Source organism: Gouania willdenowi, chromosome 5 (genome assembly GCF_900634775.1).
Source record: "Gouania willdenowi chromosome 5, fGouWil2.1, whole genome shotgun sequence".
Taxonomy (NCBI): Eukaryota; Metazoa; Chordata; class Actinopteri; order Blenniiformes; family Gobiesocidae; genus Gouania; species Gouania willdenowi.
In genome coordinates, this window is record NC_041048.1 from 18922252 (window position 1) to 18941953 (window position 19702).

A 19702-nucleotide genomic window follows, 5' to 3' on the forward strand; every position below is an offset into this window, starting at 1 on the left:
TGAATAAAGAATTAAAACTAAGTTTTATTATATGTTTGTTGAGGCAATGCCTTTGAAAAATGGTGTTTGGGGCCCCCAGTTTGCAAAATTTCATAGAGATTCTTCATCTAATAAATGGTTTGTATACTGCGACAATCTATTACATTATACAGCTAACGTCTTTTACCCTCGGAGCATCTTTGTGACCAAAAGTGACATTTTGGGCATTTTTATTTGTTTGCCTCTCCTTATTTTGTGCACTTTTAAGGCTAGTTGTATGAAATTTTGCCACTATTGTTTTTTCATTTTTATTTCCTTCATTCCAAAGTCCTCAGTATTGTAAGTGTATAGAAAAGGGGATATGCATCATTCTGACACTTGGTAACCTCGTGACAAAATTTGCCCCATTGACTCCCATTGTAACCACATATTTTTCATATACTGTAATCATGACATTTAAATGCTTTTTCAATTAATACCTAATAGATCAAAGCATCTACCTTCAAAATAAAGGGAAAATAAGTTTTAGGTGTAATGACTATATAAAATTGATGCATTATTATTATTATTATTATTATTATTATTATTATTATTATTATTATTATTATTATTATTATTATTATTATTATTATTGTTATTATTATTATTATTGTTATTAATATTTTCATCAAATGCATTTCACTTTGGCCTTAATTTTTGGAAATACTGCATATTTAGTGTTTTCCTGCAGAAAAAAAATTGAGGTTGAAATGGAGAACAAAACCTAAAAACACTAGCCATTATTCTTCTATCCTATGTTTCTTAAAGGTATATTACCGGTAGGTATAAAGACGGGTATATCATTCTCCTCAGATGAGGCCTATAGGACTCATCCCTGGTGACCCATATTGGCTCATGATGCCCTATGCAATTGCATAGTCCGCATATAGCCAGAAATGGCTTATAAGACATTATTATCACTCATCTGCTTTAAAACACTTTAGTCACAATCAAAAAGAATAATTGTAGACAACAGAACCAATTTGGAGGACATTGCATTTGTATACAACTCTTCAAGCTCTGATGTTTTCTATAATTAGACTTTAAAATGTATCAGGTGGTTCTTTGTTGGCTGCTTCTCTCGCTGCTATTTCTGACAGTGTTTAGGAGCTTTGTGGTGGGACACTAATATCCTCCCGCCCGCTGATAAATGTCAACAGATGAGATGTAGTCGACGTTGTGTTGCTCACGAAATATATACAACTATCAACACATGTACGCCACTATGTAAGCCTTATATTGACCCTTTTTTTCATACAGTAGATATTACTAAATATGGGGTATGTTGTTGGAGCACTGCAATAAACAGTGTAGCATTAATATAAGGAATAAAACACACTAAGTCGAATTTCCCAGCTGAATATTTGACCTGAGTCTTTAGAAGTATACAGTGAGAGGCAGACCATTCAGCCATCAGGTTTAACAGTGATTTTCGCTTCATATAATCAGAATTGCAGAAGGAAAAAAAAATAAATGTGTAAAAAAAAATAAAAGTAAAATGTAGAAAAATAATGCTGTAAACAAATAAGTTGAAATATAAAGCACAGTGATTATTTTAACTTGTTGGTTATGCTACATATGTATGTTTGTAAATGTTGGGGTCATAAACCTGATGTGTCCAATGCTGCACATGCATCACATCTCTCTCCCTTTCATAAGCAACATTTTTAATGCTATTTAGCCATTTTTATGATCATAAAGAGCTGTTAACCATAGAAATGTTATACAGTGTATTTATTGAAATACTGAAGACATTAAACTACTCATTAGCAGACTGCTTTTACAGACCCTGCGATTTTAAAATTATGTTTCAAAGACCTTTTGTTTCAAACTCACTCACAGATGGAGCACGGGGACATCAAAGATAGATTTCTGTCTGGATTTTGATGCTTCACAGCATCATAGGTGTATCAGAGCAAACTGAACTGACAGACTGTGCATCAGACTCTCTTCCTTCCTCCTTTTTCTCCTCGTCACAATCTTCTTCTTCTTCACCGATTGCGTTTAACCTCCCGTTCATCTCCTGTAGATCTCTGGGTTTCTGGAAAGCTGCTTTTCTGGAGAGAAGGCCTCTACCCTCCACCCCTTCCAGCCCTGACTCCTCGTGAGCCTGAGGCAGACTGACAGAGAGGAGGCTGTCTCCGGGGTCCTGTTTCTCCAGGTCTTCACCTGGACAACAGGGGCAGTTGCAGGGAGTGAGGTAGAGGTAGATGAAAACCATGACTATGCTGATCACACACCCTATCAGTGTGGTGTACGCCGTTTTTAGATTCTGAAGCCCTCCAATCAGGGTGGAGTTGAACACCACCACAGTTACATAGATTGTCTCATTAAGGGAATCACTTGAAGCGAAGCACGTGTAGACTCCAGAGTCCTCGACACTAAGTGGTCCGATCTGGAGGCTGCCGCCCTCCAGCGTTACAGCGGTCTTTGTGAAGGGCAGTGTGAGGTTCCCTGGTAGAACCCATGTCTTCACCATGTCCTTCTGCCTGGTATCACAGTCCAGAATCAAAAACTGATCCAGCAAAGCCTCCTTCTGATTTATTTTTACTTCACTGCAGTTCAAGTACACCTTGTCCAGATCTAGTATGGACAGTTTTTCTTTGCGCTGCCCAGGTATCACACATGTGTGACTGCCCTTGTAGTCCGTAGCAGACCGGAGCTCCTTGAGGTGCCAGCGGGCCAACAGCTCGTACAGATCACAGCTGCAGGTCAGGGAGTTGTTGTGGAAGTACAGACCATTGTTGATCCAGGCAGGCAGATCCTTCATCTCCTGCAGTGGCAAGGTTTTAATGCGGTTGGAGGAGACATCCAGCAGGGTGAGAGTTTCCAAGCGACTCCTCTCCTTCACCAGCTCCAAGGGGAAGCGTGAGATCTGGTTTTGACTCATGTAAAGCCTCTGGAGACAGGTAAGCCCGGCGAAGGCTGATCGATCTATCTGTGAGATGTGGTTGTTGTAGAGCAGCAGCACCTCCAGGTGCTCCAGAGGCTCAAAGATGAACTCATCCAGCAGACGGAGCCCATTGGAGGATAAGTCCAGGTAACGTAGCTTTTTCACGTAAGCAAAGGCCTCAGAGGAGAGAAAGGTGAGACCGTTATTGCTGAGAAGCAGACTGTCCATCCTGCTGAGGCTGAAGGGCGTCCACTCGGCCCGTAACTTTTGGATGGAGTTAAAACTGAGATCCAGAACAGCAGTGTACCGAGGAAGAGCTGTGGGGACGTTGGTTAGATTCCTCCTGGAGCAGCTGATGATGTTGCTGGCACAGACACAAGTCTGGAGACAGTCCAGGGGACTTCCCATAAACTGCCCACTGACCGTAACCATCACGAGAGCCAGGTGAAGAACTGAGATGGAGCTTCTTCTCCTCATCATCGCTGAGGTTGGAAGCTGAGGATGAACAAAAAAGGTCCCCATCATCACCTGCATGATGTCACACAGAATATAGATCAGTATCCTGATCAACAATACAGTATAATCAGAAACTTTACTTTCATACCACTTTTCTAAGTGCTATTAGTGTTTCACAAAGAATGAATAATAATCAGCTAAACACATTTTGTAGGGTTTTTTTTTCTTTCAGAATACACTTGTTGCCATATTATGCATAAATCCATCATTTCTGGCTGTAAAAAGTAAAAAACTCATAACCTGCAAACCATTGAGTCACAAACATCAAAAACAGAGCTGTATTAAAATTGATGCCATTTGTAGCAGTATATGTTTAGAATTGATTGATTCTTTGAATGTTTCAACTTAAATATTTTTGATCTTCACAGTAGAAATGAAGTTAAAGATTACCTGTACTGGTCTTGTATATACATAAAATGTGTTTATAGTATATTACCATGGGTTGGGAACTTATAGGTTGGGAACCGGAGTGTCGCCAGTTCAAGTCCTGGTGTGGACCAAAAAAACTGAAGTTGTTCTGGTAGCTGGAGAGGTGCCAGGGCACTTCTCGAATACTGCCGAGGTGGCCTTGAGCAAGGCACCGAACCCCAACACTGCTCTGGTGCGCTCCCTAAAAGCAGCATGTCCACAGGTCTTGTTTGTGCATGTGTGTGAAAAGCATGTTCCTAAAAAAAATCAAAAATGTAAACCCAAATAATACATATATATATAAATATATATATATATATATATATATATATATATATATATATATATATATATATATATATATATATATATTGGCCTAATTATGGCTTAATTATGATTGTAATTTTAACAACCCGTTGCTGTCATATTCATAATTAAATCGTATTTGAGTTCAGATAATTGACTTTGTATTTGTAATTGCCATGAAAATTTTCTAAAAATTGTCAATTATAATTTAACGCAAAACTGTGCTATGTACAGTTCTACACATATGGAGTTAACAATTATTAAAATATGTTTCATATAAAGTTATCCCACATTTTACCATTCATTTTTTTTTTTCTTGTGGCAAACGGACACAAAAAAAAGCTCAGAATCTGACACCAAAAATATTAAAACCTATATTTTCATTTATTAGGAAGCCTAACAAAGATATAGGAAATAAATTAATAGATAGATATTTGTGTTTAGTGTATTTTACAGCTGATTTAGGATCTGTTATCATAAAAGATGTTCACAGAAAGCTAACACATGAGGAAGGAAAACTTTTATTAGGCTATTTATTTCAAGCTCAGTAATTGTGATTTAATTGTAATTGGAAAAAATACTGGTGACTGTAATTGTAATTTAATTGTAATTGAAAATGTAATTGTAATTTAAAAATGTAATTGACCCCAACCCTGATACAGTATATATGTATATATAATGTATTTTATAAATATAAAATATCTGACGGACCCCGGGTCCTCGGACTCTATTTTGAGAACCACTGTGACATTATGCACTCAAACTAACCCTAGAGCATACCTGTCAAGTGTCCTCTTTTGGGCGGGAAACTCCCGTATTTTACCCCTCTTTCCCGCCATCTTCCCTAATTATTATTTTCTCGTAATTATCCCGTATTTTAATGTAATAATAATTCAAAGATGTCTTACTAAACTGAACGCCGTCACAAGCCTCGCGAGAACTTCCACCTGAAATGGCCTGGCTTGGTGGCAGCTCTCGCGAGATTAGTGCAGACAGCGACACCAAACCCGGAAACAACTCAGAACACAGATGATGAATGAAGACGTTCCGGCGAAAAAAAACAAAGAACTGGTGTAAATACGTTGCAAAATGAGACACAGAGTTTATCTTCCTAAAGAGCAGCAGGTTGGGACACAGTTACACGTTCTGTAAAATTAATAACTGAGATTTTAGCGTTTATCACAGCGGAAGGAATGACGTAAGGCACCATGAAAAATCAGCCAATCACAAGCTCCACAAATATACACCGCTTTAAAAAAGTGTTAAAGAATGTAAAGTCTGTAATAAATGTGTCTAATAAGTCATTAGTGAATACCAGAGAACCACATGAGTGAGAATGAGAAATTAAAAGAAAATATTTAATGAAAATAAAATGTAAATGTCTAACTTAAAGATAAGCAACGTGAAATTAACAGTAGATATACAATGTGTTGACTTGTATATAAACTGTAAGTAAATTAAATAAACACATGTGCTTCATATACACATTTATGTTTTTATTTAGGCTGTTTTATAATTTAGGAATTAGGGCTGGGCGATATATCGAAATTCAAGATGTATCGAGTTTTCTATTTTGGCGATATAGAAAACTATAATATTTCATTTATCAATATATATATATAATGTATCAAAATACTAGTTTTAGGAGTCGCTGCTTTTACGTCTCAGAACAACATGTAAAGCTCATTTAGATTAATTTCTGAGTGCACATATTCTGCAGCTGTTTGTTAATAAATGTCCCTGTGTGGCGTTTTGTGGCAAATTTAACCCAGAATTGTCTTTTTGGTCAGATTTCATTTGATAAATTATCTAGATTTATATCGCATATCACCATTTTGAGAAAAAAATATTGAGCTATGAGTTTTGGTCCATATTTCCCAGCCCTAGTAGGAATGTTCACAGCATTTCAATGTTAATCAAGGACGACCTCCAGATTCAAATCACATTATTGTATTCAGTAGTGGGCGCCAGAAAATGTCCCTTATTTTCAAATCCAAAACTTGACAGGTATGTCCTAGAGGTTATATATTACTGCTGTGAAACAACTGAAATAACTGAATATATAATCACCCAGTGCAGAAGCCCTTGTACTTCAATGTGTGATCGGTGCCTCCAGGACCGGGGTTGGACATCCCACCCGGGAGACGCTTTCATGGCGTATTAAAGCAGTACTGACAAAAAGTTGTGAGCGACCACAGAGGCATTACTACACTGGAGAAAAACACTGCAGGTTCATCCATCAGTCCCATGCAGTGCGCAGTGAGTCGGACTGTCCCGTCCCTGCGACGTGGGCGCTTACCTTATGTTGATCTGTGGATGAACAGGAATGGACGAATAGAGACGGTCCGCTTCAGGACAGAGCATCCATCTCAGCGATCAGCTCTGAGTGTGTCATCCGGCTGAAGGGGTGTGCGGGGCGGCCAGTGGACACCGCCTGTGGTCCTGTGTGGTCCGTGACAGCTGATCCGCAAAGGAGGGTGTGTGTCACATTTCCTCTGCAGGTCTTTATCTCCCTTTACGCCAGTGCAGTCAAACATATGGTGGCCAAAACCGACCACGACTTTGGAAAAAATATATAATAATAATATGAGATAAATAGTTCAATAAAACCAAAGAAAGAAAAAGGTTTGTGTAATTTTCACCTTTTTTGAGGGTTTTTGTTGACGTGTGTTTTTTGGAGTCATGTTGTGTGTGTGGTTTTTTTGTGTTTATTAGAGTATTTTTCTGTAATTTCTTCACTTTTTTAATCATTTTGTGAAATTTTCTTGTCATTTTGTGTGTTTTTAGAATCTTTTTGTGTATTGTTGTTATATGAATTTTTCTGTCATTTTGTGTATTTTTTTTAAAAAAAATGTGTATTTTGTTGACCCCTTATTTCTTTTTCTCATTTTGTCTGCTTTGGTGGGTTTTTTCTGCATTTTTGATTCCAAACACACCGCCAGGGCAATGAAGGAGTGGCTTCATAAGAAGCATTTCAAGGTCCTGGAGTGGCCTAGCCAGTCTCCAGATCTCAACCCCATAGAAAATCTTTGGAGGGAGTTGAAAGTCCGTGTTGCCCAGCGACAGCCCCAAAACTCACTGCTCTAGAGGAGATCTGCATGGAGGAATGGGCCAAAACACCAGCAACAGTGTGTGAAGACTTACAGAAATCATTTAACCTCTGTCATTGCCACCAAAGGGTACATTACAAAGTATATTGAGAGGAACTTTTGTTATTGACCAAATACATATTTTCCATGCACCATAATTTGAAAATTAATTCATTAAAAATCCTTTTCTGGATATATCTCTCATTTTGTCTCTCATAGTTGAGCTACCTATGATGAAAATTACAGGCCTCTCTCATCTTTTTTTGTGGGAGAACTTGCACAATTAGTGGCTGACTAAATACTGTTTTGCCCCACTGTAGCCACGATTATCATTCAGCACATCTTCCTGTGTGATTGATGGAACAGAAAGCATTTCTGTATTTTCCTAATATTGGCAGATATGGATGTATGATACATTAATAGAAATTGCAAGGTTCTAGAAAAATTACAAAAAATTATAGTGTACGACTTGCCATAACAAACTTTAAAAAACAAACAAAAAAAAAAAAAAAAAAAAAAACAAACCTCAGAAAAGCATGGTTACTTAAGTTAATTTAGATGATAAAGTACACTTTTAAAAGACAAGATTCACTCTAAAAAAAAACTACTCAGCAATTCTTAGAGACCTGATCCCTTTTCTGAAATATGTTGAGAAATTACAAATATCTCTGGATGAGAAGAACGCTGAACATGACTAATTTCATGTCTGTATATCTTTATTTGTTTTTATCTTAGTTATTTAATTATTTAAAAGTATATATTTCATTGCTTATTATGATCATTTATTTAAATTACTTTAATTCCCTTTATTATTTTTTCTGTTTTGTAAATATACATCTGTAGAATGATTGTAGTTGTAAGTTGCACATCCTTAACAGTGATGCGTGGGTAGGAGGGGGGGTGGGTTTGGCATTGATGTGATTTGACAATATGTATGACAACGCACACAATTGTGGAGCTCTTAGCAACTTTGTTTTACAATAGAGACTAATGTGAAATGTATGGGCTTTATATTGTGTTATTGGAGAGTTTTCTGATGTTTTAGAGATTCTGACATTAATGCATGTATCAAACTGTAGTTACTGTCCTAAAAAAACAGTGGCTGCAGCAGTGAGCCCCTCCTTCACCTGCAGTGATCCCAGTTGCAGCTCAGAGCAGACCCACTTCACATCCAGACTGTCAATTAATTGTTCTCTTCACCTTGGATAAGCTTCTCTGAGGTTTACACGCAATTGATCCCATCTGTTATCACTCTCCCTCTGACACCAGTGCAAGGGGCAGCGCACTATCACGGACGTCTACTTTGAGTCTGCGTGGATCTTTGTATTGGCTTTGTGACTTTAGGCTGTTGCTTCTCCATGTTGGTCTTCCTTTTCCTGCTTGCTTTACCACGTAACCATTATGCCAAACGCTGCGGCGATGACTTCTCCTGCATGAATGTCTGTCATTGTACCTCTACAGTACTGCAGATATACTGTAGGGATGTGAACGTGCATCAACTTTAGTCGGGTAGGCAATAGTCACATCCCAAAGCAGCTCATGGAGCACTCTGTAACAAGATCTCTGATTGGCTGAAAAGAAGCATCACACTACTGAATTTTTGAAGCTCAAATTCAGGGCAAAGAAGGAGCAGAGGTCCACTCAGAACACTTTATATCGCAATATATTCAAAGGTGATTATGGATTTTTTTTTTTTTTTTTTTACCAAAGTAAGCCAAGAAAAAACTTACATACTGCAGCTTTAATCAACCTGTGAGCATAGCTGTGTACATGTAAATGTATTGTGTGAAACAGTCTTGCTCTTTCACATTAAGCAGGCCCACTGCATTTACATTTTGCTCTAAAGTTTTAGGATGGGACCTTTGTGCAATACATTTCATATCATATCTGTTATACACTATGTGAGTGTGTTGTTTGTGTACTATATGGTGGTTCCTATTTTTGGTAGATTCATTTCATTCCTTTATTGTTTGTTATAGTTGGGTTGTACTAAATGTGTTCTGTTGATTTCAGGTTTTTTTCCAGCTACCTCTTGATTAAAAGCACTGCCTTCATTGCCTGGAGGCAAGTATTTAAATCCTGCACATTGATTACTTTTATCGAGTTACCCTCGCACTGTGAGTTGTGTTACTGTTCATAGTTTTGTTTACAGTCAAGGTTTTTGGATTGCTCTTGTTTACCTGTGTCCTTCCTTGTGTTCAGGTATACTTTTAACGCTCTCCTGTCTGTGTTTACATTAGGTTAGTGTGAAGTTTCCTTCTCCTTCTTCTGGTTTTAAACTCATATTCCCTTCAGATTGTGCTTTATTAACATGGAAATGGAAATAGCCCAGGTCTGTTTGCTTTATCCTTATTGGTTCCCCACCAAACCCTCATAATATTATGTATATTTGCTCACACAATAATATGAGGTGCTGATCAGTCAAGCTTTTTTTTTTAAAATATTGTAATAAAAGAAAACAGGAGGATTCAAGGAGACATACATTTTTATTTTAGTTTATACTTGCATAGTTGAGGTAGTGAGTTGTCTTTCTCACACTCTTGGTGAGAAGACTCCCAAATGTTCTCCTCTGTATTTGGAAATGTAATAAAAGTGCTCACAGTAGTGACGTCCAAGTCAGTTAATTTATCTTCTACAAAGATGGGTGCAGTGTGTTCCAGTCGTTGCAAAGGGCACGGTCAACAGGACCAGCCCTGACCTAAGTCGTGCACACATAGACAATGAACGAACACGCAAACTCTGCTTAGTTCAACTTATGGCTGTAAGGTAATGTGGTTCAAACCTTTGTGTTCATCAATATCTATCTTTGTCTTTTTTATTGCACTCATGCCAAGGTGTCTGTCATTCTTATGTACATGTTCACCATGATATGGTGTTAGTGGGGAAGGTTCACTTGTATTCTCCCTTCAACAGATTGTAATCTGCAGTAAGTCACTTAAAGGTGTGACACCTCTAACGATTACCATTTTACAACTCTGGTGAAGGACAGGGCAAATACAGTGTGTGTGCTGCTGCTGCAGCAGCTGCAGCAGCAATCTAATTCTCACTACGTGATGTGAATGCAGACAGGTTCAGAGATCAATGGGGGGGAGATGAGTGCATGTGTTTAAATGGTGGATTGCATTTGGATAAAAGCAAACTTGTAGCGGCTTTCAAACAGTTAAAAACAAAGAATTTGAAATGAATACAAGAAATAACAAATGAATCGAACAGGAACTGTGCATGAAATACTGTAGAGTGAGAAAATCCGTGCAATGTTGCAAAGTGTCCTTTAAGATTACAGCGTAGAGCCCCAGGAGAGTCCAGGCTAAGAAAAACTGAGCAATCAACCTTTTTTCCTCCACTTTCTCACAGCTGGTAAAGCTTGAGGGATTGATGGTTTAGCTCCATTAAAGCTCCCAGTATGCAGCATGGGACAATCACAAACCTAGATAAAGCTCCCATTAATAGCAGCCATTGGACACATTGGACACAGATGAGTGCTCATTTATCACCAGAGCGGAGTCATACCAGGCTTTAGAAAAGGCAAAAACATGAGCCATGTTTGTGTATTAGGGCAAAATATTTGACACTCTTGTTCTTCTAATAAGTCTAGCCAATACTTTTACTTACAGTGAACTGCAACACAATGTGCTGTACAGAGAAATCAGCAAGCAACAGATCAAACTCAGTATGGCTGGAATATTACTCAAGAGATGATAGTACGAAATCCCAATAGACAAAATGGAGGCATATATAAAAATGACACAACATATATATGAAAAAACAACAAGAGTTTATAACAATTTTGGTTAGGCTTTGCTAAATAGGGGAAAAAATACATCTGCATGACACTGTGGGGGCTCTGAGCAGCTCCTTCAGCAGCAGACTGAGACATCCACCCTGCAAGACAGAGCACTACCACAGGTCATTTATTCCATCTGCAGTCAGACTGTTTAACTGCATCACCACCACAAGACTCTGATGTATGATAATCATCAATCATTATCCTTTTCAAATAAAGGCAGGGTTTAGATTTTGTCATAGATTTGTTCGTTCATTGGATTGATTTGACATAAATGGTTTTAGAAGAGCATTTTTACAATGAGTTTATTGGTGGATTTACAAATGTGGAGAGTTAAGGTCTTTTGCTATAAACTGTAAGTGAAACATCATTGTTCCTTTATCAATCTGCTTTCAAGTGAATACACTGCCACCGTCTGGCCAAACAAGCACAGTGCAGCCATTTTAGGCAGAGCTGAATTTAAACGACACAAATATAATAATAATAATAATAATAATAATAATAATAATAATCCTGAAAAAGAGAAAGTGGGTGCGAAAATGGATGGAAAATAAAATGTTTAATATTAATAAAATAGAAAATTGATCAATTAATATGAGTAATAAATATATTAGGTCCCTCCTGTCTTGTGCTCAATTATTTTAATGTGGTCCTAATACGTAGTCGTATGAGAATAACACGGAAATGTATTATAATTACAGGACGAGTGTGTGTGTGTGTGTGTGTGTGTGTGTGTGTGTGTGTGTGTGTGTGTGTGTGTGTCCAAACATGCAGTCAAAGAAAAAAAAAAAAAAAGGCAGACTAAATAAATACATGTATCGATAATTTATGAACTAAATAAATATTTTATTCATAATGTTTCATTAGTATTTGAATAAATATACACCGATGTTTTTGGATTAATTATATATGTTATAAAATACATGAATAAACATTGAATGTATAAAATAAACAAAAACATTTTAAAAATAACTATAATAATTGAAAATCTCTAAATATTCAAGGAATTATGTAGTAAAAATTAACTACAAACATTTTTCATTTCAATAATGACAATATAATAAATTAGAGCTGGGTATATCGCCAGGTACCTCGCGATACAATACATCGTGGTAATTTTTTTGTGCCCACAATAACGATATTATCACGGTACGGTGACCATCAATATATTGCGGGAAATTTCATCCACGATACATCACAATATCTGTGTTACTGAAGAAATTCAGAATTTATTTACTGCACTGAATCAATTTCACTGGAATTACAACCAAGTAAATCAAAGTATATACTGCACAGAGGCTCTTAAGGTTGTGAACAATATACTGATGCGACCGAATAAAACAACATTAATTCGGAAAACGGATTTAAAAAAAAATATTAATTTGGAAAACGGATTTTAAAAAAAATAATTCGGAAAACGGATTTTAAAAAAATATTAATTCGGAAAACAGATTTTTTTTTTTTAAATTAATTTGGAAAACGGATTTAAAAAAAAATTAATTTAGTAAATGGATTTAAAAAAAAAAAATATTAATTCGGAAAACGGATTTAAAAAAAAAAAAGATTTATTTGTTTTATTACTGACTACAATGCTCCATCTTAAAAGAATGTTCCTTCAATTAAAAAATTATATTAATAAAGAAAAAAGTGTTCGAATGGAAATAAATATTTGACACCCCAAAAATCTGCATTTGAATTTTTTTTCTTTGATTGAAAATGTTTATTAAATTGAAATATTATTTCAGAATCAGAATCAGAATTCTATTATTAATCCCAGGGGTAAATTGCTTTTGTTACAGCCAGTTAAGAAAAAAATCACAAATAAAAGAATAAAACGTTTCACAAAGACAAAAGAAAGAATAAACATGAAATAAGTGTATAATTAAGTAAAAGACTGTTGAAAATAAGGATCAGATACACACACATTATATTCATAAAAAAATAAAGTAAGATTTATAATAATAATATCAATAATAATAATAATAATAATAATAATAATAATAATAATAATAATAATAATAATAATAATAATATACAGATATTTACAAAAAATTATTTACAACAATCAAGCTATTTCATTTATTTAATTTGAAAATAATAATTTTGATTGAAGTAATCTTATGCCATATTATGGGTAGGACAGAGTTTTTTTTTTTTTTTTTTCTTTTTACCTTGGGATTTCCTAAAATGTATAGTGTTTGATAATAATCAAAAATGAAAAAAATATTGTTTTAAAATGTTTAAATTATTCTTCTTTCTCAAATTAAAAAACACGCAATCTTAAATAACTGCTTTCAATACTTTCACTTAACTAAAATATAAATCTAGTTCAAATAAAATGCAGTATAAAAATGGCAGATTTTGTCACGTGTCTCTTTGAGCACTAATTCTGGCCTACTCTGTATTTTTAAAGCAGTAAAACAAACATTATCAAAATCTAATTCTAGGGGGAAAATATGTATTTAAGGTCATCAGAAATGTATGATTTCAAAATGGGGTTACAACCCAATAAAGGTTGGGAACCACTGCTTCATCCACTTCAGACAAAAACAAATACGTTGCTTTTAAAAAAACAGCATTTTTTAAATACACGTTTTCCATGGCAACCGTGACATCTCTCACCCTATATAAGCGGTTAGAAAGAAAACAAACAGTTTTCCAACATTCTCCAAGGCAGAATCATTTGTGGCGGATGTTTTTCTCCGTCTACAACAAGGAAAACACGCTCAAAAATCACCAGCGACCTTTTCTTAACATCGTCATCCAGACATTCAACAGATTACTACCTTGTTCTCAAGAAACAATGTAAGTTTTTTTTTTTTTTGCACTCCAAGCAGCCCGGAACCTTAGTTATTGCAAAAGTTCCCGATATACCCATAATACTGATGCACACAGGGAGACCCAGATGAGACGTTTGCGTTAATTTTTGTTTTAATTAAAACACTGGAGGGAAAACAAAAGCACAGTTGTTTGCACATTGTGCAAGAAATAGTTTACTTTGCTTTTCAGCTCCCGTTAGCACCTCAGTGCTAAACATGTAGCATACAGATAGCTGCTAGCATAGACGTTATATGGCTGCTAGCACCTCAATGCTAAACATGTAGCATACAGCTAGCTGCTAGCATAGACGTTATATGGCTGCTAGCACCTCAATGCCAAACATGTAGCATACAGCTAGCTGCTAGCACCTCAATGCTAAACATGTAGCATACAGCTAGCTGCTAGCATAGACGTTATATGGCTGCTAGCACCTCAGTGCTAAACATGTAGCATACAGATAGCTGCTAGCATAGACGTTATATGGCTGCTAGCACCTCAATGCTAAACATGTAGCATATAGCTAGCATGGACACTCGGACAGTGCTAGCTACATGCTCCGAGGTTGCTGTGTCTCCAATCCACACTCGACAACATGACAGGGTTCAGAGCCTAAATGAATACGTCCATTACTGACTAATGAACAAAGTCACTGGATAAATGCTTGTAGTGGACAGTCGACCACTCTCGGTGGTGGAGGATGTGGGGCTAGAAACGGTGCTACAGAATATGGGGCGCATGCTAAAATAAAACAGTAACATTTAGCAACAAACCATGTTTATAAAAACGTATGTGATTTTTTTTTTTAATGTGTATGAACGTAGATTTGTGTCTTTATTATTTAATAATAAGAATTGAAAAAAAATACAACTTTTCATTAAAATAAAAAGAAAAAAACTTAAAGCCTTTATCATTAAAAAAAAAAAAAGTTTAATCAAAAATAAATATTTTCAATTAAAAAAACAGTGTTTAAATGCAAAAAATGTCTGAGACCCAAGTAATTGCATTTGAACACTTTTAGTTGAATTTTTTAATTATATTGAAGTCATATATTTTTCGTATTTGGGCCATGTTATGGGTAGTATGTTTGTGTATTTATTATTCAATCAAAAAATAAAACATTTCAATCAAAGAAAAAAAAAATCAACATTTAAAGTTAAATATTAAATCTAAATGAGATTTTATTGTGGTACTTCAGGTGAATTTGCATTGTAGCTAAATATTTAGTTTCACCCATGACATTTAGATTTAACATTCAGATTGTGTGTGTAAATAAGTTTCCCATTGGGGATTAATAGAGTTTCTCTAATCTCTAATATATATATATATATATATATATATATATATATATCTGTGTGCATGTACGCAGTATTTATATATACACAGATGTGTATGTATATATAGTATAAATACTGTTATCATATATACATATAGTCTTAAGAAGCAGGATTATAATATGTGATTATTAAATGATGGAGAAGGATTAGAATAAATATGTTTTACTTCTTTCTAGCCCTTTTCAGACATTTTATGCTGGATATTATAGGTAAACACATCTTTCCATTCTAAGAGACAGTGTTAGAAATGAACTAAACAATGCAGAGGCCTGTCCTGTAAAATGTTTTTATTTTATTTTATTTTTTGTTATAATGCAAGAATTAAACTTTAATATCCAGATAAGACAATACAAATACAGGTGATATCCAGTCACATGGCTGCTTATACTGTATTTGTCTGCTGTGTGAGTTTAGTTTCAGGTCTGTGTTAAATGTTGGTTCTCATGCATGAGCCTCAGCAGCTTCTTTATTCTCTTTACTTTGTGTCACAGGAGACCAAAGACCATCCTGATGGATCTTTTGGACGACTTCGATAGCTTCGTCCAGGAGGAGGAGTTGAACAATCTCCTTCCTGAGGTTGATGATGTGTTGGAGCTCTTTCCAGAGATCGCAGATGTGGTGCTCTGGGCTTCTAACCATATGGTGTCATCTCCTCCTCCTTCTCCTCCTCCTCCTCCTCCATCTCCTCCTCTTTGTCACTATCCTGCTCCACCACCAACTGGACTCCAAGTAAGACATCACCCAAACACATGGAGCCAATCTGGGCAACATCCCAGCATGCATTTGTTCATCCATCAATGAAAATATCTGTTTTAATATTTTTTTCAATGGTAAAATATGTGAAAGCTTGATTATTTTATATATTTTAATAATTGTTAACTATACATATGTGTTTAACTGTACATAGAACTGTAACACAGTTCCCCAGGTTTGCGTTAAATTATGATTGACAATTTTTATAGGATTATCATGGCAATTACAGTTGCAAAGTCAATTATCTGAGCTAAATTACAGATATGACAGTGACATATTTTAAAAAATGCAATTACAATTATAACTACACCATAATTGTAATTAATTATCAAATACCATACAGGTTATAATTATAATTGACACCAACCCTGGTGTTTAGTTTGTTGGTGGATGGTTGATGCCATGACAGAGTCTAATATTTATGTTTTTGTGTCTCCAGTCTGACAGCGTTCCATTCCTCATGCCTGAAGGAAACAATTTTTTTCACCTTTTTGGAGAACGGTAAGAAAAACAAACAAACAAACAAACAAACAGACTTGATCGATCACAGATGTTGGTCCACATGTTTGTGACATGATTTCTCATCCAGCGTGTTTATGTTTTTATCTTTGTAGAGATTGCGATGGTGTAGTGGCTGCCATGACATCAGAGGCCGTGGAACCCGTCCCAGTTCCAAAGTGAGTGTCCTTGAGTTGTTTTAATTGTCTTTTTTCTGAGAAACTCTAGATCAGAGTGTCTCCCTGCTCTCTCTCTCTACTACTCTCAGCTACTGTTTCCCTGCCCTGCTCACTGTTTGCATTTTGTTTTTCAGGAAAAGAAAGCATGAGGAGGATAAGAGGACGTATATCAAGAAACCTCCCAACGCGTTTATGCTTTTCCTCAAAAGCCAGAGGAAGACGGTACAGGAAGAGCTCGGCATTAAGAACAGTGCCGTAGTAAACAAAGTTCTTTCTGAACGCGTACGTTTGTTTGTTCCTTAATGAATGATCCGTGATCTTCACATTTTTGTCTTCAGTATGTGTGTGTGTGACACTTTGTTATTGTTCATCCACAGTGGAAGTCATTGCCAGCAGAACAAAGAGACGTCTTTAAAGCAGAAGCCGAAGCCAAAGCTAAAATTCATGCTCTGAATAATCCCGGCTGGAGCAACAAAGTGAACTACGTAAGTCTACTCTGCAGAAATGTTTACACATCAACCTTAGAGGTGATGATGCCATGACTGTGGAAGTGTTTTATCAGCTGACTAGAAGTTGCATGTGTCTGTTTTTAGGGGAAAAAGAGTAAAAAGTCCAACGCTAAAGCTCCACCTCTGCCTCCACCCTCCTGCTGATGGGACTGTATAACAAACATCGCTAACAACTAACGGTAAGTCTCATTACTCAAAACATCACTTCATTTCATCATCATTTGATTTTACATTTGTTTCAGCACAAATGTAAAATCAGGTAATCAGTTACTATAAAACAAGACTACTGTGTATCTAAAGTGATGTGCAGACACAGACACACTCTCTAACCACAGGTTTAATCTCAACTGTGTGTTTATTTGTCTTAGTCTAAGACACGTGTCAAACTAATTTAAAGAGAAGAATAATATCAGTCACTTATTGTTTGGATATTGTCGGTACCACCGTATTTTATACTGGCCCAATAAAGACCAAACTGGTCCTAATTTGGCCCCTGAACTAAAAAGAGTTAAAATAATTATATATAATAATGAATCAATAGTCTAAAACAAAAATGAGGTGTACCTTAAAGTGATGTGCAGACACAGACACACTCTCTGAGAACAAGTTTAATCTCAGATGTGTGTTTTAATGTCTGTCTAAGAGCATCAAGGTTTGCATCAATTTAACTTCAAATAGTGTCTGTGCTCTCCATAGATTGTTTGAATTGCATATATCAGCCATTTAAGATGGTCTTTAACCTTTAGTTTATGTTGTATTCTATCATAGAGACTCACCTAGAAACAAGCCTGCAGTAGAATCAGAAAACTCATCAGCTGTTCTCTATATTTTACTAGCACCAAGGACAACAATGACAACGACAACATCAGAAGCAACATCAACAGCAACTACAACATCAGCAACAACAACAACAACAACAAGGGCAACGTCAACACCAACATCAGCAGAAATTAAGTGTCTTTACTCAAATAATCACTTTATTTTACTTATTGTTTTATTTCAGAATTAGTGTAATCAATAATAATAATCATTTTGTGTAATCAATCACTTAGTTCATGATGACTCAGCTTTTGTTAAATGTTTTACTAGCACCAAGGACAGCAACGACAACAACAGCAGCAAGGTCAGCAGCAACAACAACAGCAACATCAACAACAACAGCAACCTCAGCAACAATAACAGCATCAGCAACAACAACAGCATCAGCAGCAGCAACAATAAGGGCAACGTGATTGATGTGATTGATGTTTTCAGTCGGCCTTTAAGAGTTTGTTTTTTTTTCTTTTTTTAATTGCTTTCAAATGAACTTTCTAATGAAATGTCCACAGGGGCAGACCAGTCTAGGATCATGCAGGAGCAGATGAGCGGTGCTGCCATGGCCATGCCTGCAGATACAAATAAAGCTTTCAAAGTATGCTCGCTCCTGTCTCTACATTTGGCTCCTGGAATGTCTGCAGTAGTTTTCTAATAAAATGATCTTCCTCCATTGTATTTCAGGCTGAGTGGGAGGCACTTGAACTCACCGACCACCAGTGGGCACTGGAGAATGTAGAGGATGACCTGATGAACAGGGAGCTCGACTTTGAGGAGATGTTTAACAGGGAGCTCCCCAGTGGCATTTTCTGATCATGGCCTGATCTTTTTTTTCCCTTGAAGCCTTTGAGTTCTTGTTGTTTTAAAAACCAGTATAAAAGTCTGTCAGTTGTCAAAAGGATGCAAATGCTTTTGTAAAAGTCCAATTAAGTTACATTGCTTTTTGTATCTGCCTTGTGTTTTGTATTTTATTAAAACTGATGAAGAGGGTTTCTATTGTGTGCAGTTTTCTTTATTTATTCATGATCTAACAATCTCCTCCTGTACAGCGTACATCAGCAATTACACACTATATTTCATATTTTGGAGCCTCAAAAACTCTCAGTGAAGTTGACATCAATCAGTTGGTTTGAGAGGAACAGTTTGTTAAACATTGACACGTGTTCAGTTTAATTACATCCTCAGTCCAAAGGCGATGATCTGCTCAGGAAACACTGATCACTCTAAATGCAGTGGTTCTCAACCTTTTCAGCCAGAGACCCCCAAAATAAAGGTCCCAGAGACCGAGGATCGACCCCCACTGTACCTGAAGATGGTTGAACACAGACATGAACATTAAAGAACAGTCATGTGGAGACAAGGTCAACAAAAAGGGGGGATACAGGGGAGAGATTTTTGGGGCCCATCCATAAAGTCAGCAAAATGATGGTCCATTGTTCTATGAATCTATAATAACCACATTTATATCTGAATAATATCCACTGTTATCCAGGAAGTGTATTATTTACACCATAATTTATAGTCATCTTAAAGATGTAAATCCTTGTTTTAATCAGAAATAAAATGGGTCATAAATATGAGGTAGTAATAAATAGGTATCATTCTAAGTCCTAATTATGAGATAGAATCTGAAAATTATGACTTCAGATTTTTTTTAATCATTATTTTACTATTCCTAGCTTCTTTTTTTTTTAACTTGCAGAAATGGGCTTCCATAGGATTGGCCATTCTGGAAATGTATACATAACTTTATTGATATGGCCAAATATAATCATAAAAAAT

The 19702-nt window shown here is 36.1% G+C and overlaps 2 protein-coding genes across 4 annotated transcripts; one reads left to right on the top strand and one right to left on the bottom strand.

Annotated features, from left to right (window-relative positions):
• Positions 1 to 620: 620 nt before the first annotated feature.
• On the bottom strand, positions 621 to 6603 carry LOC114463344 (amphoterin-induced protein 1-like). Of its 2 annotated transcripts, none has more exons than XM_028446849.1 (2): positions 6441 to 6603; positions 621 to 3406 (listed from the first exon to the last, which is right to left on the bottom strand). In XM_028446849.1, the coding sequence occupies exon 2, from the start codon at positions 3389 to 3391 to the stop codon at positions 1910 to 1912; it is 1482 nt and encodes a 493-aa protein (XP_028302650.1). In that variant the 5' UTR covers positions 3392 to 3406; positions 6441 to 6603; the 3' UTR covers positions 621 to 1909. The 2 variants fall into 2 exon arrangements, with proteins under 2 accessions (XP_028302650.1, XP_028302649.1); XM_028446848.1 differs by having other exon boundaries at positions 621 to 3439.
• Positions 6604 to 9903: 3300 nt separating this feature from the next.
• Positions 9904 to 18299, top strand: LOC114463355 (transcription factor 7-like 1-D). Of its 2 annotated transcripts, none has more exons than XM_028446865.1 (8): positions 9904 to 9996; positions 15660 to 15897; positions 16361 to 16422; positions 16536 to 16598; positions 16733 to 16880; positions 16976 to 17083; positions 17192 to 17286; positions 17944 to 18298. In XM_028446865.1, the coding sequence occupies exons 1-7, from the start codon at positions 9986 to 9988 to the stop codon at positions 17249 to 17251; spliced, it is 690 nt and encodes a 229-aa protein (XP_028302666.1). In that variant the 5' UTR covers positions 9904 to 9985; the 3' UTR covers positions 17252 to 17286; positions 17944 to 18298. The 2 variants fall into 2 exon arrangements, with proteins under 2 accessions (XP_028302666.1, XP_028302665.1); XM_028446864.1 differs by lacking the exon at positions 9904 to 9996 and adding an exon at positions 13667 to 13819 and having other exon boundaries at positions 17944 to 18299.
• Positions 18300 to 19702: the final 1403 nt, after the last annotated feature.